The 23,805-nt window shown below is 41.4% G+C and overlaps 1 protein-coding gene across 2 annotated transcripts in view; it reads right to left on the bottom strand.

Annotated features, from left to right (window-relative positions):
• Positions 1-23,805, bottom strand: part of HIVEP1 (human immunodeficiency virus type I enhancer binding protein 1) — a 166,584-nt gene that overhangs the window by 34,186 nt on the left and 108,593 nt on the right. For both annotated transcript variants that reach the window (XM_025384158.1, XM_025384157.1), the window contains 3 exons: positions 5,097-11,077; positions 1,094-1,227; positions 38-213 (listed from right to left, as the gene is read on the bottom strand). In XM_025384158.1, coding sequence (XP_025239943.1) covers positions 38-213; positions 1,094-1,227; positions 5,097-11,077 — 6,291 coding nt within the window. The remainder of the gene's footprint in view (positions 1-37; positions 214-1,093; positions 1,228-5,096; positions 11,078-23,805) is intronic.

The following is a 23,805-nucleotide window of genomic DNA, read 5'->3' as shown; positions in this document are numbered from 1 at the left end:
ACACAAAAAGGACCTTGAAGCAATGTGCATCTCATACCTTTAGTCTTAAAGGAGAAGTTACAGTAAGTGCAGTGGTAGGGGCGGACATCTGTATGAGTTCGTATGTGTTTCTTTAACATGCTAGGTTTCTTACAACGTATTCCACATTCTTCACAAATGTATTTTCCTCTTCCCCTGCCTCGGACATATACATACTCTTCATTTGACTTATATCTAATTTAAAGAAAAAAAAATGAATAGGGAGATTGGACACTATGTCTTTAAGAAAATAATGATGATTAAAATTCAAACCAAAAATAAAACAAGGCACAACTTTTATACTCAACCAATAACAATTTTATGCATGTGTAAGTAACAGAATATTCCAACTTTTTACATCAATACTTAATACAGCTAATTCCAATCAAACAAACTTTTGCAATATTATACTTTGTTTTGTTTTGTTTTTAGAGACAGTCTTGCTCCGATGCCCAGGCTGGAGCACAGTGGTGCAATCGTAGCTCACTAAAACCTCAACCTCCCGGGCACACATGATCCTCCCGCCTCAGCCTCCTGAACAGCTGGGACTACAGGCGCACACCACTGCACTCCACTACTGTATGTAATTTTAAAATACTTTCCTGTTTCTAAGTCATTGGTTAAATTTTTTTCTTCATTGCTAGATTCAATCACAATAATTTTTAAGTACTGAAATATTTTGGAGCTTTACTATAACTATAATTGGCTTTTATGATGTTTTTGCTCACAACGAAATACACAAAGATATCAAATGGGCAATGAATTCATCTGAGAGCAGATTCTCTAGGTCATTCCTTATTGTAAATCAATGTGAAAACCAAGGTTCACTCTAATAATTTAGTTTTCAGCTGCCTTCAAGGTTGTATAGTACTTCCCAAATAGTCATCATTTCTCCATCAAAATAAAATTATTTAACATAATGCTAACATATTTTGCTATGGAGATTCTGTTAATATGCTAAGAAACCTTGCAACATTGATATTAAATTGGCGCTAAGTCTTCATTCACATGAAAGCAAATGTACATTTAAAAAGTAAGTTTAAATGTACATTTAAGAAGTAAAATTTGTACTTGCCCTCCATCAAATATTTTAATTCTTCTTGGTTCACTTTTGATTAAGGAATTTTCTTTATCTTGCTCACTGTTAATTTCAGAGGCATCTTTATTGCTGAATTCAACTACTGTGGACTTTTGATTACCTAATGCTCTCTGAAAGGAAAAAAGAGAGAAACTAATTTAATAAAACTGAAAACACAAACATGCTAATCTTTCACCGGAAATTAAAACACGGCAGAGTACAGAGCATATGGTCAACGAAATGCATTTCAAAGTAGTAATAGGTTCAAAGGGCATTTGCTTTATCTCCTCCCTTATGAATCTGTCTCAATCACAGCAAAATGATAAATCTTATGTTACTTTAAAATTCCACCACAGGTCACTGACACCCCCAACTAAAGGCTTTACAACCTCCTACACCATGGTATTTCATAAGTTTACCAGAAACTTTTTTTAGTAGACTAAATATTTTTTCTTCCATTTAACCAACCACTCATACTACCGTTTAAATACATTTCTTAAAAGAGTTTACTTTTGGAGATGGAAAAGAGCTAGTTACCCCTTTTGGTAAAATAATGCCTCATACCCCTTAAAAACATCACTAAGTCTCCTTCAGCTTCAGTGCTGTATAAAGTAAAGCATAAGCCCCATTTCCCATTATTTTACTTTTTCTTCCTCCACTATTTTAAATCATAAATCTTTTTTGAGATGGGGTCTCATTATCGCCCAGGCTTGAGTGCAGTAGTACAACCATAGCTCACTGCAGCCTCAAACTCCTGGGCTCAAGAGGTCCTCCCACCTCAGCCTCCTGAGTAGCTAGGACCACAGGCGTGAGCCACCACACCTGACTACTTTTAAAATTTTGTAGAAATGGGGGTCTTGCTCTGTTGCACAGACTAGTTTTATACTCCTGACCTCAAGTGATCCTTCCGCCTCAGCCACCCAAAGTGCTGGGATTATAGGCATGAGTCACCATGCCCAGCTAAAACCGTAATTATTTCTATCTTCTCAAAAGTTTACTCAATACTGTTAAATGTGACATCCAGGTCTAGCCAAAAAGTTAGGTTTTGGCTTGGTAACAATTAAGTCTTTGGAAAAAAAGGTAATGAACATCAAAATCAAAATGATAAAAAAATGTGTGGTTTTCCTATAGGAACAATATAATAATATCACCTTGTGATTTTATGTAAGATTTTATGCTACCACCCCTTTGACAGTACGTTGTCTCACTTATGGTGCCATTCTATTTTCTCGGGTCCCTGTGAGGCAGGCAGCACAGGTGGACTATACATCCCAGTGAGGAACGGCACTCTCAGGGTGAAGTTCCTTGTCCCAGGGCGAGTGTTAAGCAAACACTCAAACTCTAATCATCTGGCTGAATCCAATGCAATGCACAACTTTTCCTACCAAGGGCTTCTTTTATGCAAACCTCTTTAAAGAAATTATATGGTCAAGCAGACAGTTGTGGTGCTGAAATGTCTTAATAATACTAAGAGATAAGAGTCTATTCAATATGGAGAGGGGTCTGTGTGGTCTCAGAATAGTACCTTGGGAGGCCCATCCTTACACAGGCAGGAGTAAAGAAAAGTTGCTGCTCCACATTCCTCAAAAAGGCAGTGGGAAGAGCTACTGATGCAACCTTTCCTTCTCTTTTCCTGGCAAACAGATTGGCTTCCGCATAACTTGGAATATATGCACACACCTTCCTTTGACTTTATCCCTTCAACAGTAATCCTCTTTATTTTCAATATCAAATTCCCCTTTATCTTTTGCTCACTTTCGCACTATTAAATCTGGCTTCTACTTGCCAAAGTTATCAATGAGCTAAATGCCAAAATCTTAGTCTTTACATGCTTTAGTACTCTATGGATTATATGTTGAAGATGCCATGTTTCACCTAGAAATCCTTTTACTTCATAGCATATATCTGTTCTTTCCCACTATGAATCATAAATGCATTAACATTTGGGTTGTGGATAAAAGTCCAGTAATCCATCCTCCATAGCCACTTGCTCATAGACTCAACTCTCCAGTGATCTGCACAGTCCAGATATACCCATTTGCCTTCAACTTTATTTGACCTAACAACTCTCCTTGAATATCTTCTTCCATGTTTTGTGTGATGCCACTTTCTGCTCATTCTTCTCCTTCCTCTATGATCAATCTCTTTCAGTTTCCACACCGGAGTGTGGACTTTCTTCATCCATTCAACTTTTTAAATAGTAATGATCCCCAGGATCCAGTCTAGGCTCTCTCCTCTTCTTTATATCCTGAGCAATCTCATTAATCACAACTATGCGCTAAAGAATCTCTACTCTACACACTTCCACCCAGAGCTCTCTCCTAAGCTCCAAATCTAGATATACATTTCCAGACATTTCTTCCAAGGCATTTGGTACTCAAGGAGAGCCACTTCTCACAAGCACTTCAGGAACATACATGGAGATTTGTTTAAATTCTAACGATTAGGTCTTATCTTCCAGGATTTAGTAGATTTAGAGCTTGAGAACTTAAATTCCACAGGTGGTTTGGATGCACTTTCCTTCACTGAGAAAGTATCATTGGTTCTCCACCACCATACACATGCTTTGGTTTTTACCTACGTTTCCAACTTTACAGCACTTTTTAACCAGACCAGACTCTTCAGAGTTCTTTAAATGAACCAAGTTTATTCTCATTTCCATGTCATTTCGTGTATTATTAATTTTTTTTATTCTTGCTGGGTGCGGTGGCTCACACCTGTAATCCCAGCACTTTGAGAGGCCGAGGTGGGTGAATCACCTGAGGTCAGGAGTTCGAGACCAGCCTGGCCAACATGGCGAAACGTGTCTCTACCAAAAATATAAAAAGTTAGCAAGGCATGGTGGTGGGCCCCTGTAATCCCAGCTACTCGGGAGGCTGAGACAGGATGATTACTTGAACCCTGGAGGTGGAGTATGCAACGAGCCAAGATTGCACCATTGCACTCCAGCCTGGGCGACAGAGTGAGATTCTGTCTTTAAAAAAAAAAAAAAAAAAAAAAAAAATTATTCTTTTTGCCTGAAAAAATCCCTATCTTTTTTAAAAAAAATTTTGAACACTTAGCTAAAGTATCACCACCTTTGGAGTATCTTTGCTGAATTCTTATCTCTTCCACCTACTAGCAATGTTAGAAACTTCCTTCTTTATAATTGTTCACACTTCTATGGTAATACTCATACTGCAATATTTTCCTACTGACAGATCTGTAAATGTTTATTAACCTGTGTTGCATGCTTATGAATCTGCTGAGGCCAAATACTTCTGAATATCCAGAGTCCAACGTGATATCCTTACCTATTATTCTAATCACGTAAATGACTTCCCCCATTTTATAAAACTGATAATTCTAATGAGACTGATTCCACAAATTACCCCAAATTATAGTTTCATGACCTTAAATTACTTTATAAATCTTGACCAAATCAACTTATCAAGTTGATTTGAATTATTTTGTGAAACTTCTCTCTAGTGCTAATGGCTCTCACAGCAACAATGGAAGAGAGTTGGAATGGGCATGGCAGGGGCATGTAGTTAATAAGCTCAAGACAAGTCTAAATGGCTTTCTGCTTATATTTCAGCATGAAATGCAGCTATCTTTGATTATCTACACCTGTTTCCCTGCATTAGCAGGAACAAAGCATAACCATGATTTCCTTTCACTTAACAAGAAAAACAAAACCTTAATATAAGTAACACATTAAAGTAAAACCATGATCATCTGTACTACTAAATAAAGACTTACACAGTTAGCTGAGAAAAAAAAAGTGCTCAGGGTAAATTATTTCTAAAATCTTTCAAGATAGAATCACAGAAAGACTCCCGGTAACTTTTATCGATGTAACTCCTGGGGTAAATATATCACCCTGTCTTTCAAATAAGACACTTAAAGCACAATTTGTCACTCAAAATTAAAATATTTCCAGTTAAAATATTTAAAGGTATCAAGACACATTAAAACAAATTTGCACAAACCATCTGAAGATAAATTGTATTTCAAGTACCTTGCTTAAGTTGCTTTTCCACTTGCTTGAATAGACCAATAAATCTGACTTGGAATGGGTAGTTATTGCTTGACAATATAGTGATTTTCCAGTGTTCTGTTTTGAATTAAGGAGAGAGAGTGCAACTTTTGTGGGCAAACCGAGTGGATTTGGATTACTGGAGCTTACTGTCCAATCAGTATAGGCTGAAGTTTTCTGGTCCTTCTGAGGTAAATGCAACGACTTCTGCCTTAAGAGATAACACCATGTAAAGTTGGTTGTGGTTTTCAGGCTAGGGAAAGCCAGCTGCTGGGTGTCCCTGATGCTAAACAATGAAAGAGAAGTGACTGGCCGTTGACTTTGCTCTTGGATGTTTACTTTGTCACCTTGATTTTTAATCCCTGGAGACTTCCTTTCTTGGTTATTGTCTGTACCCTTCAAAGGAGAAATATGAGTATTTTCTGAAGGGACAGGTGAATTTCGAACCGTAAGAGTTAATGATGTGGATGACGTGATGTTTTCAAATTCCTGCAATTCACTTATAGGTTCTATAACGACAAATTCAGAGCATCCTGTTGACGAATTATCAGCTGGCAAAACATTTGTCAAATTAACAGCCTCACTACTAATTTCAGGTTGAGAAAAAACATCCTTTTCCAACGTCACACCGTCCAGGGGCTCTGTAGTACAAACCTGCCTCACTAAAACAGGCTTCTTCTGTTTACTAGCTTCATTAGCTCTCGGACTCAAAGGCTCTAAAGGGCTCACGTCTGTTGCACAAACAGCTCCATTTTCATCTTTGGCCCGCTTCTGGTGCTTTTCCATGGCGATGTCTAAACTATTTGCTGGGGAAAGCATCCTTTTACTCGAAGCTGAAGATTCTTGTTGAGGTGAAAGTCGACCAACAGATATTTTCTGAGTTATGGGCAAGGATTCTGATAGAGAAGAATTTTGGCCCATCTCTGAAAACACATTTTCACAAACAAATTCCTTCTCTGGGTTTGGCAAAGCATTCTGATGACCTTTTTGCAATGTTGGCACAGAATTTTGTTCTTCACTGACTGGCACTACACTGTGATTAGTCTGGCAAATTGGCTGATTGGGCAGATCTTGGGTCACTAGTATTTGTGGCAGGGATGTGAGCGTAGCAAAACAGTAAGCAGGAACATTACTCTGCAGGCGTACGGGCAGCATGAATGACGATGGCACCTTCTGCACCTGACTTCCAAGCGGCCTGAGCTCTGGTGGTGGCAGAGGATGCGAATTAGACATGCTATCAATCAATTTGGTTGGTAACGCTGCTGATGTCACACAACGATCTGGTCCAACTGGATCTGAAATAACTTGATTTGGCAAAGAATGCACAGGATTAGAAGAGCAAGACGGGCCTGAAGTGAAAACCTGACAATGCAATTGGTATTTGGGAGCAAAGCAATCCTCACTTTTAGAAGGCCCAGATAAAACAGAATTTTTATCTGGTTTGCTACCCTGCGTAGACACTTGCAGAGATAGCTGTGTGCTCTGGTGGCTAGGGGGTGCATGGATTTGATTTAACAAATTGATGTCACAGAGCTGTTGAACAGGAAAGATGCTGGTAGAGCTGGAGTTTGACATTTCTGCCTGTAGATCCTTAACCTGAGTCTGACAGTGCAAAGTATTTGCAGAAAACTCAGCTAAAGATGTACTAGTGAGCTGAGGCCCCTGATATGGCACTGCGTTCACACTGGGAAGAGCAATATTTTGGAAAGATGTTGGGTTTACAGGAGACAGATGACTATCTGGGGCTATGTTTAAAGATATCTGCCGTACCAGTGGGCCTCTCCTTCTTTCTAAGAGAGGCACGTGCCCAGTCACTCCCCCTCGAGAAGGTGAAGATGGAGGCTGCAATTCAATAAGTGGTGTTGTCTGGGGTGGGGTGATGCTTCCACAATCAAATGATTTGCTTCTGAGATCAGACACCTCCATTGATGTTTGCGTGCAATTAATCTGTTCTGATGCAGCACGCCTCATTTCCCGGTGACTTCCAGGAACATTCAGCATGTTCAAGCCAGCTGGAATCATAAGAAACTCGGCTTTATTTAGAAAATCGATTTTGGGGGAAGCCTCTGTTTTCGAAATGTCCTCTATGTCTAAAGAGGCTGAGAAACTTGAAGTGTGAGATAAACTGCTCTCCCTACTTAGACTCCTGGAGAGAGTGGAATCAAAGCTCGATTCTGTTGAGGAATGTTCTATCTCAGCCAGACGGAGCCTTTTCTTTTTGGGTGGCAGCTTCTCTGTTGGCAATTTTGACAAGGTTTCACTACGCTGGGGCCAACTGAACTTCTCTGACTTTTCTTGATCATGGCATTGAGCTTCCAGGTCCCGATCTGGTTCTTCTGTGACCAAAATCTCTGGAACTTGGATGTTGTGCTGCCGGACAAGTCTTGAGGGCTGTCCTAACACATGTCGTTCGTTTGGACTCTTTCTGGAGCTTTCCTGAAGTTCTCCTTTGAGAGCGTCTGATAGTGCAAGCTGGTGAGGATGAGACCCGTCCCGAGAAGGGTGACCTTCCTCTTGGGAGATTCCTATCACTTTCAGAGACCCAGGCTTCCCTGTTCTGTTCAGCTCCTGGAAGGAAACTGGGGAGGCTCTTTCAAAGGGCTCAGACTTGTCAAATGAGCTGGGCCTGCTCAGGGAGTTGGTGTGCTGGATGACGGAGATTCCAGTCCCGTGTCTCTGCAGTTCTATCTTGTCCTGGGCTGCTGAACTTAACTGTTGCTCCATGATGGTCGACAGCTTGGGATCCATGGTCTGTTCAGGGCCCCTGGCAACAAGGTGAATTTGGGAGTTTTGCAACTGTATATTTTTATGCTGCTGGTCACTTCTTATGGTAACATTATGTTTAGGCAAACTGGGATTAGAGCCCAGAGCATTCTGAAACTGAAGGCCTTCGGAACTTTTTGGAGAAGTTCCACTTTCATTTTGCTGAAGTTCATCATCATCCCCAACACTTTTCATTTTCCTCCTTTTTCTTATCTGGGGCGTCTGTTCCCAGACGCCAGAGGACCCAGCAACTCTGTAGTGTAGAATCTGCGGCTGCAGACCGCCGGGCACAGGGCTGTGCTCAGGTTCTCTCATGGCTACCTTTGTTTTTGGTCCGTGTAACTCAGAACAGTAAAATTTCTTATGATTTTCAAAATTTTCCAGTTTCCTATACCTGTTTCTACAAGTTTCACACTCAAACATTGTCCCTCGCCCTTGATGAGACTTCTTTTTTTCTATATGTGGGCCTTGTGCCAATGCCTTGCTCCGCGCTGACATGGCTTCACCAGCAGCATGGCATCCTTGGTGGCTCTCATCCAGGGACTGTCCAGTACCAAGAACATGACTTTCATTTGCTGAAGAATCTTCTATGGCTGCTTGTCTCACAAGTGTACGGGGATGTCCACTCTGGGGCGCAGGAGTGTTAGGTCCTGATACAAAGACATCGTCATAGAAAGCGCCAATTTTGTCATCAAATGACTGACTTCCTCTTAGTGGATGAGGAGGAGGTATTATATTTGCAGGTACTGCTGAATAACCTGTGGTCGGCATGGAATTACTTCTTGTGATAGGTAAACAGTCAAGTGAAGGTACGGACAGAAGAAACACTTGCTTTGATTTTTCAGTAGGGGTGAAAGGGGACTTCGGTATATCAGAGCTTGAACTTGTTCTCCGTCCCACTGGTTTTAAATCAAACTGGAAAGAATCTTTAAATATGTATGATTTGGGGGAATCAATGCTTCCTCGTCTTGACAGTGAGGTTCTCCGCGGCTTCACACTATCCAGTTGCTTGTCATCTACCAAAGCTTCATTGTCTGAGATAAGCTTCGATATCCGCTCCTCGAGTGTTTTTGTGGCCAAAGGTGGGCGCATCTGACCTGGTAAAAGCAATGCCTTTTCCCCTGTGGGCAAAGCAGAGGGTGTTGACGTGGTGACAAGAGCTGCAGAGGGTCCGTTACTCCTTACAGAGTCTTGTTCTGTGCTGGGTAATGTTCTGGCAAAGGGTGTTGGTGGACTCACTGTTTGATCGGCACTTTCAGAACGTGAAAAGTAACCAGAATCTGTACTTCCTAAACTTCGAGGACTCAGGAGCTTTCCTTGCTGCTCTTGGGAGTAATCAGTAGCCTGCTGCCTTTGTAGCTGGGCGTGTATCGTTCCTATATGAGAGTCTTGCTTTCCTTCCAGTGGATTCATGTCACCTTTCTGGTGGGACTTCTCATTAGTCTCCAACCTGGAGACTCCACCCTGGGACACGTTGGCTGAAAGTGGCTGTACGTTTGTCACCTGAAGGTCCTTCTGCTTTTGTGCACTAGGAAGTTCAGGCTTGGGATCCACGGCCTTTGGACTGTCAGTTCTTAAGGGGGACACGGTGACATGGTGGACCACAACTTTTGGTAACTCTGTCACAGCTTGTGATTTTGCAGATTTGTCCTGTAGCAAAAAGTCACCTACCACATTTTCTGGATTGCTTGGAGTGAAGCTTGATTTTAGTAAAGTTTCAGCATTTGACATCCTCTTTATTATGTGCACAGGCTGCAGCTCCATGGCACCCAGGTCATGCTGTCTCTCATCAGTGGTGCCTTCCTCCTCGCTCTCCCCACTGTCTTCTACGTCTGAATGAATACTAAGTGCTTTGGGGGACTCGTGGGACAAGAACAAGCCACCAGCATCTGGCTGCAAGACAAGACCCAGTTTGATAGTATGTGCGTGGGATTTCTTGTGCTTATACAGATTACTTTTAGTCTTAAATGAAAATCCACAAGTCACACAGGGATAGGGTCGCTCTCCAGTGTGGGAGCGGATATGCTTTAAAAGCACACTAGGCTTTGCACATGCTCTATTGCAATACTCACAAATATATTTTCCTTGTTTTTTTGGCTTCTGATCTTTCAGAAGAAGATTGCACATTTGCTCTACGCTTTGATTAACAACAGAGGCAACATGAGTTGAATTATAGACTGGCGTGGGGGGCGACTGTGTAGAATTAGCTGGACTTATTGACAAAGGTGAAGCAGAATCCATTTGCTGGTTTTGAGGAGTAACCTGAGATCTACTGGAAGGTGAAGTTAGGCCTACAGATGATGTCACTGCTATATTATAAACCTGTTCAAGTTTGGCATTCTCTTGATTTTGCAGATTTGTCAGGGATCCTGTGAAACCTGAACACCCTGGAAGCTGTTGATTATGTTGGTTGGATTTGGGAACAAAGTGTTCATGTTGATGATACAAATGAGAAGCTGACTGCACTGCCCCTTGCTCATTCTTCTGAGCAGCAGACACATGGACTGTGTATGAGGTACAAGAAGACTGTGATTCAGCAACCAATTCCTGTGAAGTCTGATTTGAGGCATCAAATGAACTGTTTTTTAATTTGGAAGGGGAACGTGCAGTTTTATTTGGCCTCAGTTTTTCTGTCTTAATTGCACAAGATGAGCCCTTTTGTGACAAGGTGCTCAGTTCTGGCTCCATTGCTTTCAGTAAGACATCGAATGCGGTGTTTGTATAGGAGGGGGACGTAGTGCCACAATGAGAAGAGATGCATTCGCTATTGTCAGTCCTGGTTTTACTTGACAAGGAACTTGAGTCACATTGTTCATCGAGGACACTGAATTTGGCAGGGTCAGTGCCTTCAGATCTCCATCTGCGCAGTTCAGATGGATGCTGCAGAAACAAGGGCTTCTTTGGGGAGACAGATACTTCGGATTTTGAGGCTTCGACAATTATTCCAGGTGTTTCTCCGTTTTGTTTGGTAAACTGCTTCCCATTTTTTACAGGAATATAATTCTGTTTCTTGTGAGACTCCGAAGCACTATGAAGAACGGCGAAAGATGACTCTTCTGTATTTTGTTTATGTTTTGCCTGAAGAGGATTTCTCAGTGGGGATTTTGGTATTTTTTTCAGGTGATTCTCAGTTACGACCTTTTTGCGTTTCACACCTTTAAGGGATTCCGAAGTTCCTTTAACACCAGCCTCTAAGATTTCTGTTAAAAAAAACAACAACAAACAATTGGTAACATTGTACATACACCAACTATACTTTTTTGAAAATTAAGATTATTATCATAAGGACATTATGACAAGTGAAGAAAGTAGTTTAAGGAAAGGCTATTTTTTAAATAAAACTGCATTTCTGTGTTCCAGAAATTGAACAATGTTGCCAATCAAAATCTACTGAAACACTCATGCAAAGACCTAAGTGTGCATTTCTAGAATGCTTATGTTCCTTTCTTGAGAAATCAACATCCTGGAACCAGAGCTTTCAAAACTCAATTATCTTTCCCCTTTTCACTCTCATGCTTAAACAGTGCTCCACAGGGTTAAAGAAACTGGTAACTAACAAGAAGTTTTGAGCTTGTCTTACAGCACTGCAGATAAGGAAAACAGCTTGTTAGAATTCCCTCTGCTTGTAACAAAACTGGTTGACTGGTTGAAGCCGGTTGGAACTAGTATGGTTGATGGGGATCTGCACAGAATAGATTTCTTGACAGATGAGGGACTTCCTGACATCACAGCCAGTATTTTCACCACAGGTTTCACACCAACTCCCTCCGAATTTGCAAAGGCAACCCATGAAGAAGCACGAAGAGACAACTGTGCCTGCTCAAGGGACTTTCCAAACTTCCCCTCCCTTTCCAACAATCATTAACCAACCCCGAAACCCCTCCTCCAGCATCTCTTCCTTTTAGATACTGCTTTGAGCTGGTAAGGGAAGACAGAATTGAGCCCATCTCCTGCATGGCTGCCTTGCCTTTCTCTCTATAAAAATCCAGTGATTCGGTGTTTGGTTTTTCATTGCGTGCAGGCAAATGGACCTAGACTGGCTTGGTAACAATACCTGAGGACTCTGTCTACACAACAGTCTGAGAAGGCTGGCCAAAAAGAAGAAAATTCGGCTGGGTGCGGTGGCTCATGCCGGTAATCCCAGCACTTTGGGAGGCCGAGACAGGTGGATCACGAGGTCAGGAGATCCAGACCATCCTGGCTAACTTAGTGAAACTCCGTCTCTACTAAAAACACAAAAACAAAATTAGCCGGGCGTGATGGTGGGCACCTGTAGTCCCAGCTGCTCGGGAGGCTGAGGCGGGAGAATGGCATGAACCCAGAAGGTGGAGCTTGCAGTGAGCCTAGAAAGTGCCACTGAACTCCAGCCTGGGTGACAGAGTGAGACTCCATCTCAAAAAACAAAAAAACAAAACAAAACAAAAAAACAGAAGAAAAGTCAACCCTTTAATGCTGAGTATTTGACGGTCTTATCTCATTAAGGATCTTTTAAAACAAACTTTTCAGCAAATTTCTAAGTATGCAAAACTGATCTTTTCATTAGAAAAGGGGCTGCTAATATAATTTCTAGAGCAGACCATAGTCAGGACAGCCATGAAGTATTGCTGATATAGCAATTGTATCAATGAACAGAAAATTATGAAACTAAAATAATTCACTTATTTTTGGTTTCTTACCAACAAAATTTAAAAGTCATAAGGTTGTAACGGGCCTTGGTTTAAAAAAATCACCATTGTAACTCAACAAAATATTCAATGGCTATGTGTCTTTGTCATTAGCAAAGGTAAGGCAGGTAGGCAGGTAGGGAGATAGGCAGAAAGAAGGTAAAACTTATTGCAAGAGAAATGAAATCACCTTCATTTCTAGCTGTGTTGGAAATAAATCAGTATTTAAGTGACAATGCCCACAATCTATCAACTACTGTATTTTTGAGCAACAATTACTTGCCATGATTTAGTTTGGTTTCCATTTGTTGGATTGTTGGGCATATGAATAAAAATTATTCAACCGTATATTACTCTATTTGTAGAAAGCCAACTACTTAATTCTCCACTATTTTCAAATAGCTGTTGCAATGTACATATTTGAAATTCATGTTAGACCAAAATGTCTATACTGTAATAACTACTTATTGAGGATAAAATTTACATTAGAAATATTCTAGTCATATTCTGACCTCAGTTTATATGCTCTCATATCATAGTTTAATGGGAAAAAAAGCATACTATTCCATTAAAGATATATTTACCCTCCATACTAAAAAAAACAAAAGGGGGGTCTCATAACTAAAATATTTGAGCTAAAGAATAATAGAAAAAAGTATCAGTATTATTCACTTTTACAAAATGTTTTAACAAATCTTTTTTTATTCTCCAATCCGCTCACTCATGAAATAGCGTTTTCCTACTGGTTTTCCCTTATTGAGATGAATGTAAGAAAGTCAATGATATACTTTCTGACTCTCATTAACTCTATCAGGCAAGTTGGCAAAGTGAAAAATGATGCTCATCAACCTGGGGTGAGTAGTCTCTCTCTACCCACTTCCAAAAGCTAGATGTGGGTGTCATAAAGGTGAAAGCCAGTAGGCTATTAAAGTAAATACAAAAACAGAGATGAGAAACCCCTTGGATGAGAAGCTGGCAGAGCTGAAACACCATGGACTTAAAGATAATCTACCCATGTCAGACCCCATTCAGGACCTATTCAACCGGAGTCTTGGCCAAGGTAGGTATGCCTATTTTGCTCTGTTTCACAAACATTTTAAGAGAAACTTTTATTTTTAGATAGAGTTATGTTATTTAAAATTAAACAATGTCTTATACTTCAAAGAAAAATGCAAAAATTCAACCCAGAAATACTATATATGATTTAAACAACAACAACAAAAAATTTAACCTTGCACTTAAAAGAAAATGACATTGAAGTTAAGATAAAGGAACTGCTAAACCTAAGATCCGTATTTCTTTATAAGAGAAACTATTTCCTAAAAACTACTGAGTGTTAAGAATTGGAAAAACAGGTATGTTAAATGGAACTTTTGAACTACATGTTTTGATTTTAGATATAGATAGACTCCTCTCTCATTTGTCAAAGCTTGTAACACTTACATTCTACCTGTATCATTGTTTACACTTAGTTCTCCATTTATTCTTAACACTTGAGTGGTGCTATCACCTTCAACACTTTGCATACTCCTTTGCTTTCTGGCAATTTGGTTTACACCTCAGAAACTTTTCTTCTATGATATCTTCATATATGTTTTCTGGTCAACTTTTTTTTGGAATAAGGTTATTTTCTTTACGGACATCAATTATGTTTTTTCTGGATCACCCTAACGATAATTTAAATTGCCTTCCTCTCTTCGGGTTTTTACCTTTTGTTTTTTCTACAGTTTTCTAAAGCTTTTCTCTTATGTTGATAACTAAATTGTCACATCATTAAGTTCTTTACTGTTTCGTATTTATTCATTAGTTTTCAACCGACAGTATTTTGTTCTCATTTTGTTCCCTTAGTTCCATATTTCCCATTTCATCTCATTTTATTGTCTCATATTAAGTTTGAGCTCTTGCTTAAATACATTTATGATCTTTAGATCTGCACTTAAAAACACTTCTGTTTCTGGAGTAATATTTCCTTTACGGCAGAATTCAACCTGTCTTGCACATTCTCAAGGCTCTTCTACTGCCTGAGATTATGGGGAATGGTGATCTCACTCAGCACTCAGCTGAGAACATACTCCTGACAGTCTTTTTTGAGTTGTGTTCATTCTTCTGGATTTTGTTGGATCTTCTTTCTTTAACAGGTTCACTGTCCTTGTTCAAGGGATAAAGCCCACTCTACCACTGGTGCTTGGGAGGGGAGGAGGTAGTGAGATGACCCTGGACCTCGGATCAGTCTAAATTCAAGGACTTTTTTTGTGATTGTAAGGAGGGGAGAGGCTAGTGGAGGGGATGAGAGAGATGCAAACAGAGGAACGATAGCAGGCGTATGTAAGAAGAATACTGCACTATCGTTTTAGAGGTGGAAGTGAAAGCAAGGTGCCTGCCTTCCCACAGGTTTTCACTCTCCACCCCTTGATTCTCAAGATCTGGGGTTGAATGGCTCAGAGTGGGCAGCTAAGCCGTCAGGCTAGGAATTATAGACAAATATCTTCCCTTGAGAGCCAAGGCCCTAGAGTAGAAGGCAGCAGACCCTTGGGTTTTTAAAGAATGAAACACCTGGAATAGTTTTTTAAACTTACCCTCATCTTGATTAGTTTTAAATCTATCTATTAGGCCAGGCGCGGTGGCTCAAGCCTGTAATCCCAGCACTTTGGGAGGCCAAGACGGGCGGATCACGAGGTCAGGAGACCGAGACCATCCTGGCTAACACGGTGAAACTCCGTCTCTACTAAAAAATATAAAAAATTAGCTGGGCGAGGTGGCGGGCGCCTGTAGTCCCAGCTACTCAGGAGGCTGAGGCAGGACAATGGCGTAAACCCGGGAGGCGGAGCTCGCAGTGAGCTGAGATCCGGCCACTGCACTCCAGCCTGGGCGACAGAGCGAGACTCCGTCTCAAAAAAAAAAAAAAAAAACCAAAAAAAAACCCAAAAAACAAACAAACAAACAAAAAAATCTATCTATTAAAGAGTGACTGGAGTTATTTTCTCTTGTCCTCTTATCTATACAAAAGAGCACAATCATCAAACCTTGTGGCTAGATCTACCACATAGTTAAGAGGATGCACAGACCATAGTGCTTCAAAGCAGAAATAAAACTGGTATGAGAGGAGGAGACAGCTGTTCACCATCAGCACTTGTGCTTTTCCGTCATTTGAAAGGCAATTTGTTGTTAAGGTGAACTAAATATAAAATACATTAGAGGAAACAAAGAGAAAGACCAAGCCGTGGAAGGCAGCCCAAGGACTCACATGGAGCCTCCGTAATGTGATCACTCCCCACCAACCCCACCAACCAGTGCCCCTGCCGACCCTCTGCCTCAGGGGAAGGACACTGCTTTCTATTCACCATCCTGATTCCAGAAATGCTGTCATTTTGTATGTTTGTTTGTTCTTACCAAGTTTGGACATACTTGGCGCACACCAGCATTGAAGCACAACCCTCTCTCCTTACACAGGGAGGACTTACAGTCAGATCGGGAAGGGAGGAGAAAGATTCAAAATACGAGTCAGCCAGCCACTGAAAACTGTATTCTCCACTTGTCAGGGTGCGACTGGTAATGACTGAAAATCAGGCAGAAACTCTTGAGATATCAACACATCAAAAATCCAAACACGACTTCATTTAACAGATACAAAGCACACTCAGGAGAGGGACCAAAATCAGCAGCACTGTCCCTGTCAGACCACTGACCTGGGCTTCGAAAGAAAAGCCAGTGCTCTCCATCAGTTAGGTAGTCAAGAACAGCTTAGAAAGACCACAAGGGCCACTTCATTGAAAAAGTGGACTAGTTGGGGAAGTATAAGATTCCCGGGTTCTGTGTGAAGTCACTGACACTTTATTTTCCGAGGCACAAATCTATTTATTAGGGCTTCTATGTTTCTTTGAAGAAGAGCACCAAGGAGTTTGAAATATCACTGTCAGCTGTTTTTCAGGATTACTTCCAGAGAGTAACAGATTAAAAGCAAACAGATTCAAAGGCTCAAGAGTGCGTCTTAGTTGTCAATAAGGTGTGACAAAGAATATTCTTATGGTAAGTAGTAGGGATGATAAACCACAACTCAGAGTGTGTTTAAAATCCTGTCTTGATTGAAGGTGAACCTCCAAAGAAATCTCTTTTCAGATTTACTCAGAGACATGTCAGTGTGAAAAACTTCAGATCCCTTTCGGGCGTTAGGAACACAAGTAGTACCTGTTTTCTAACAGTTGAGATCATGCTCGGTCAGAAGGTCAAGAGGTCAGACAGGAAGACCATTCAGAAGGCTTTTTTCAGTAGTTTGTGCAAGAGTTAAAAAGTTACCCTGAACTCAGGCAGTGACAGTGGGCCTCTTAACTGATTCAAAACAAGAAAGCCTGAGAAAGGTTTGCCAAAGATTCTGCTGAGGTTTCTCCTCTGAGCACTGAGCTAGCTTGGAAGAGAACACAATCCATTCACTTTCCATTCCACTGAATCTCAAACTCAACATACATGCATAGAATTGTAAACTGTAGCTGGAAATTCAGGACAAGATATTTTCAATAGGAAAATGGTTCGGCTAATTATGGCACAGCCACTTAACATAACATTATACATCCATTTAAAATAATTACAAAGATTACATAGCAATATGAAAATTATGATACATTAAGTATACGTGCACATTCTCTTTTCTTCCCAGCAGAGAGAGGTCTGGGCTAGAGGCACAGATCTGGGAATACGCAGTGAGACTTGTTTTTCTAAAAGGACATAAATGAGAAGCCAAAGAGAATATGCTGTGGAGACAGGAGGTCTGACATGAGAAGGATGGGTAATCCCTACACTTAGGGGTGAGCTAGAAACAAAAAGAAACAAGGGGAAATCAGAAAGATGGGACAAAACATGTGACAGCAAAATGGCCAGGAAGTGGGGGTTTAGAAACTTTTAAAAAGGAAGATGTGGCCAATAGTACTGAATATCACATTCAGATACCCAGATGAAAATTAACAAGAGGTCCCTGGGCTTGGTGGTCACTGGGATTAGGAAGACATCATTATCTCTGAAAGCAGTGTCCGCGGGGGTCTGGAGGTACAACCCTATCATACACTAGTAAGGGGTGAGGGAGGGCATGAGGACGCACAGGGCCTGCAAATAAAGGCGCTCTTCTGGGGATGTGGCTGTAAAGGAAAAGAGAAAGATAAGACGTCAGAGTCAGGGGAAAGGAGGGTAAGGGAAGGCTTCTTTAGCATATGGGAGGGTTGAGTGTGATTATAAACAGGTAGTGAAAGTTGGCAGAGAGAACCAGACTAAACACACAAGACAGAAAATGTAATTAAATAAAACAAATTTTAAAATTAATTAACAAATTAAACAAATAATGTGTGAGGAACAGGTATACTCAAGAAGCTACCACATAGATGTGGGAACAATCGATGAAGATGGAGGTGAGGAAATGCCTAGGAGAAGTTTCGTGGCAGCGGCACATCTGACTGGAGCCTACAGTGACAGGCGGAGAGGGACAAGTACCTTCCAGTTAGGGAACGGCGTGAACAAGGTGAGCAGGAAAATGCGTAAGACTCACCTAAGAGCAGGAAGCTAACCTTATTGTTCACCTATTCGTAGAGTGGGAGATAGGATGGAAAAGGTATTCTGGAACCTGGTTACTCTGGGCCTTGAACACAAAGCAAAAGAGACTGGAATTCACTTAGCAAGCAAAAGGAAGCTACATTCAGATCATCACCAGGTTCTTCCCATTCCTCATGGAATGTAATTCAAGCATCATAACATGGCCAAAAGACTGCAGGCTCACCTGACTCGCAACTCTCCAACCTCCCTCTCCACCATCTCCCCTGACTCACTCTGCTTCAGCCTGCGGTACACTTTCTCCTCCTCGAAGTGGCCCATCTCGTTGCTGCCCCTGGGATTTGTACTTGCCATCTCCTCAGCATGAAAAGCCCTCCCTACACCCAACTCTTAAGATGACAGGGTCATTTTCAACCTTCAACTCACCGCACCAGTGTTACCTCCGGGCTGTTCCTCCGCTCTACCTAAAGTCGGTGTCCCTGTCCTGCCTACCCCGCCGTTCCTCAATTCTTTCCTCTTTACAGTCATAATCTAGAATGCCCTGTTTGCCTGTTTACATGTGTTCTTCTGCCTTTAAATCAGGATGGGCTGAGAGAGTCCACACCCACTTATAGGCTCTCTAACATGGGCCTGCACCAGGTGCTCACATGAGGGGCAGGACATGAGGCCAGAGAAGTGCCCCGAGCGTGCAGGCAGAGTGAACAGGCATGAAGCCAACCCCCCTGAGTGCTTCCACCCTCTGAAGAAAGCCCTGGGCTTTAAGCTGATAGGGAAAGGGCAGCAGATGTCACCAAGGGGACAGACAGAAACACCGTGCAGCTGGGGGAAGAACAGAGGAGGACACCCTCTACCCCAGGGGAGGCAGGAAATTGTCCTGAGACCAAAATCCCACACCAATAAAATTTCAGTCCCTTACCATGGGGGAGGGGCTAGAAACACAGGGACCGCCAAGACTGAGGCTGGACCAGAAGATGGAGCGACCCTCCCCTCCCCATCCAGAAGCCTAGCCCTGCGGGGGAAGCAGCAGCAGCCCACTGCTGGGGGGGCGGTGAGGAGGTGGGCAGGGACTCCCCCAGCCCACGGTGCAGGAGGCTGCAAGCTGAGCAGGGGCACTAGCACTGAGAAAAGCCCCCAGCGTCCCAGTTCCCGCCATAAGCACAAGGAACCGGCAGGCCATCGCCGGAAGAATTGAAAGCTGAAGTGCTACACTGAACATCCAAGCCCAGTTCAACCCTGGATGGGCAGGCTCAACTGCCCTTCTGATGACCTGACAGAACAGTGCCCACTGCCAGCCACCAGAAGCTACCCACTTCAGTAGTGAGAAAGAAAAGACACTTTTTCTCTGAGGAATGCAAGTCCTCTTTAATTAGCAGGCCCAGAGGAGGACTGAGATGTTGTAGTGTGCGACAGCAGCCCTGTCTTACTCTCCCCCTTGAGCTAAATAACTACCTTCCGAAGCCACCTGCTATGTGGGCTCTACACTAACCAAGCCAAGTGCCATAAAATGCCACACGCCAGACACCCTAACTCATACCCTATAGTTCAAAACTGCACAGCCAATCACTAACCAATGTTCTCTGTAAACCAATGACAATTCCTGTCAAACAACTTTCTATCAGTCCACCCCTTTTCCCCTCGTCCCATTTTGCCTTATAAAATCTGCTTGTAACAACGGCCAGATAGCGCACTCTGCAAGGCAACTTCAAAGTGTGTCCTGGGCAGCTGTCTTCAACCTTGGCTCAAATAAACTCACTATATTAATTTTGCCTCAATTTCTTTCTTTAGGTCAATAGTTCCTACTGTTAATAACAAAAATTAAAGTTAATACACACATACAGACACACACACACACACACACACACACACACACACACACACGAGGCACAAGCTTTCACTGTCAAAGCAATCACCTCAGCCAGACTCTGAGATGACCCAGGCGTTGGAAGTCTCAGACAGAGGCTTTAAAATGACTGTGTTTAATATGCTAAAGGATCCAGACGAAAAGGTGGATAACATGCATTCACAAATGGGAACTTAGGCAGAGAGAGGGTCAAATGCTAGAAATAAAAATCAGTGCAAGAGAGATAAAGAAAGCCTGTGACAGACTTATTAGGAGACTTGAGAAAACTAAGCGATCTGTAGGAAACTTACAGATAGCACAATACGAATTATCCAGTCAAAAACACAAAGAGGAGAAAAGCAGAGGAAAGAAAAAAAGAGGTAAGAAAAGGAAAGTGAGGGGAAGGAAGCAGAGGGAAGGGAGAAAGGTAAGGAAAAAAAAAGAAAGAGAAAAGAAAGAATGAATGAAAACAGACAAATGCATTTGGGAGCCACAGGACAGTATCAAATAGTGTGACATATAATTGGCATTGCAGAAGAAAAAGGAAGAATAAACATGGTAGTAGAAATACATGAAAAAAATAAAGGTTAAGAATTTTCCCCAAATAATGAAAACAACAAACCATACATCCAAAAAGCCTAAAGTACTCATCTAGGATGATTAAGAATACGGATACGAAAGAATAAGCATGAAGAAATAAAATATTGAGAAAAAGAAGAAAAGGGAGAAAAAGAATTGAGACATTATGTTCAAACTGCTGAAAACCAAAGATAAAGAGAAAATCCTGAAAGCAGCCAGAGGGTAGAAAAACATTACACACAGAGAATAAAAGATAAAAATTAAAGCAGACTTCTCAACAGAAACCATGGAGTGATATTTTTACACTACTGAAAGAAAAAAAAAACTGTGCAACCCAGAATTTCATATTGAGAAATAATTTAGCTTTCAAAAATGAAGGCCATAGAAAGTTTTTTTTTCAGAAAAACAAAAGCCGAGAGAATTCATTGTCTTCAGACCCATACTGAAATGTTAAAACTTAAAAGTGGATCTATACATACAAATGAAGAGCTCTGAAAATGATAATAACAAAAATTTAAAAAGAACTTTAAGAATTTTATCACTTCAAAATTTCACCAGTTTAAAAGACGATACAGTGTAAAGTTGAATTATCCAAGATGGCAGCACGGCAGGTGAAATAATGGCCCTGTAAAATGGCCACACCCCAACCTCTGGAACCTGTACATGTTTCTGTATGTGGCAAAGGGGATGCTGCAAATGTGATAAGGTTATGTATTTTGAGATGGGGAGATTATCCTCGGTTACTGCAGGATTCTTTCGAATTTAATTACACAATCCCATAACAATGGAGACTCTCTTCTGGCTGAATTCAGAGGTACTGAACAACCGAAGAGGCAGGAGAGAGACAGGAAATGAGACCAGACCTGCCCCTGCTGGCTTTCAAGACGGAGAAAGAGAGCTCCTATCCAAAGAACATGGTGGCCTCTGAAAGCTGGGAATGGCCTTCAGCTGACAGCTCACAAGAACATGATGACGACAGCTACAGGACTAAATTCTGCCAGTCACCTGAATAAGCAGGAAAACAGACTTTCCCCTGGAGCCTCCAGAAGACAGACCTGCTGACGTCGTCATTACAGCCAGGTAAGACCTGTGTCAGGCTTCTGACCTACAGAACCACAACACAGTAAGTACTGTGTCAACTGCTAAGTTTGTAGCAATTTGTTATGCAGCAACAGAAAATGAATACAGGTATAACCTTGCTTTGTCGAGCTTCAAAGATACTGTGCTTTTTACATGAAGGGTTTGTGGCAACTCTGCATGGAGCAAGTCTATCTTGGCACCATTTCTCCAAACACATGCACTCACTTCTTGTGTCTGACACATTTTTTTGTCATTCTTGCAATATTTCAAACTTTTGCATTATTATTATATCTGTCATGGTGATCTTCGATCAGTGATCTTTGTGTTTACTGCTGTAATTGCTTTGGGGCTGCATTAATTGTGCCCATGTAACACAGTGAACTTAATAAACGTTGTGTGTATGTTCTCACTGCTCCATCAACTGGCCATTCCCCAGTCTCTCTGCCTCTCCTTGGACCCGCCTATTACCCAAGACACAACAATGTTAAAATGATGCCTACAAGTTAATAAGCCTACAAGGGCCTCTAAGTGTTCAAGTGAAAGGAAGAGTTGCATGTCTCTAGCTTTAAGCCAAAAGCTAGAAATGATTAAGCTTACTGAAGAAGGCATGTTGAAAGCTGAGACAGGCTGAAGGATAGGCTGCTTGTGCCAGTAAGCCAAGTTGTGAATGCAAAGGAAAAGTTATTGAAGGAAATTAAAAGTGCAACTCCAGTGAACACCTGAACGATAAGAAAGCACAACAGTCTTACTGCTGATATGAAGAAAATTTTAGTGGTTTGGACAGAAGATGAAACCAGCCACAACATCCCTTAAGCCAAAGCCTAATCCAGAGAAAGGCCCTAACTCTCTTCAATGCTATGAAGGCTGAAACAAGTGAGGAAGCTGCAGAAGGAAGGCTGACAGCTAGCAGAGGTTGGCTCAAGAGATGTAAGGAAAGACGCCATCTCCATGACATAAAAGGGTAAGGTGAAGCAGCAGGTGCTAATGTAGAAGCTGTAGCAAGTTATCTAGATTTCGCAGAGATAACGGAGGAAGGTAGCTACAGAAAACAACAGATTTTCTATGTAGATAAACCAGCCTTCTATTGGAAGAAGATGCCATCCAGGGCTTTCATGGCTGGAGAGGAGAAGTCAATGCCTGGCTTCAAAGCTTCAAAGGACAGGATGACTCTCTTCTTAAGGGTTAATACAGTTGGTGGCTTTAAGTTGAAGCAAACGCTCATCAACTATTCCGACAATCCTTAAGACCCTTAAGAATCATGCAAAATCTACTCTGCCTGTGCTGTAAAGATGGAACAATAAAGCCTGGATGACAGCACATCTGTTTATAGTATGGTTTACTGAATATTTTAAGTCCAACATTGAGAGTCACTACTCAGAAAAAAAAGATTTATTTTAAAATATCACTGCTCAATGACAATAAATCTTGTCATCCAAGAGCTCTGATGGAGATGTACAAGAAGACAAATGTTGTTTTCATGCCTGGTAATACAACAATGTCCATTTTTCAGCCCATGGATCAAGGAGTAATTTTTACTTTCAAGCTTTACTATTTAAGAAATTCATTTCATAAGGTGATAGTTGTCATAGACAGTGATTCCTCTGATGGAGCTGGGCAAAGTAAATTGAAAGCCTTCTTCAAAGGATTCACCATTCTAAATGCCATTAAAGCATTCATGATTGATGAGAGGAGGTCAAAATAGCAACATTAACAGGAGTTTGGAAGAACCAGATTCCAGTCCTCAAGGATGACTCTGAGGGATTCAAGACTTCAATGGAGGAAGTCCCCACAGATGTGGTGGAAACAGTAAGACAACCATTATTGAAGTGGAGCTTGAAGATGTGACTTAATTGCTGCAATCTCATGATAAGGCTTGAATGGATAAGGAGATGCTTCTACGGATGAGCAAAGAAAGCAGTTTCTTGAGATGAAATCTATTTCTGGTGAAGATGCTGTAAATGCTGCTGAAATGACAACAAAGGATTTAGAGTACTACATAAACTCAACTGATAAAGCCGTGGCAGAGTTTGAGAGGGCTGACTCCAATTTTGAAAGAAGTTTCACTCTGGGTGAAATGCTATCAAACACCACCGTATGCTACAGAGAAATCTTTCATGAAAGTAAAAGTCAGTGTGGCAAACTTCATTGCTTTATTTTAAGAAATGGCAACAGCCACCCAACCTTTAGCCACCACTACCCTGATCAGTTAGCAGCAATCTGCATCGAGGCAACA

Source organism: Theropithecus gelada, chromosome 4 (assembly GCF_003255815.1).
Source record: "Theropithecus gelada isolate Dixy chromosome 4, Tgel_1.0, whole genome shotgun sequence".
Taxonomy (NCBI): Eukaryota; Metazoa; Chordata; class Mammalia; order Primates; family Cercopithecidae; genus Theropithecus; species Theropithecus gelada.
The sequence above is the reverse complement of the archived record's forward strand: the minus strand, read 5'-3'. Positions and strand labels throughout refer to the sequence as shown.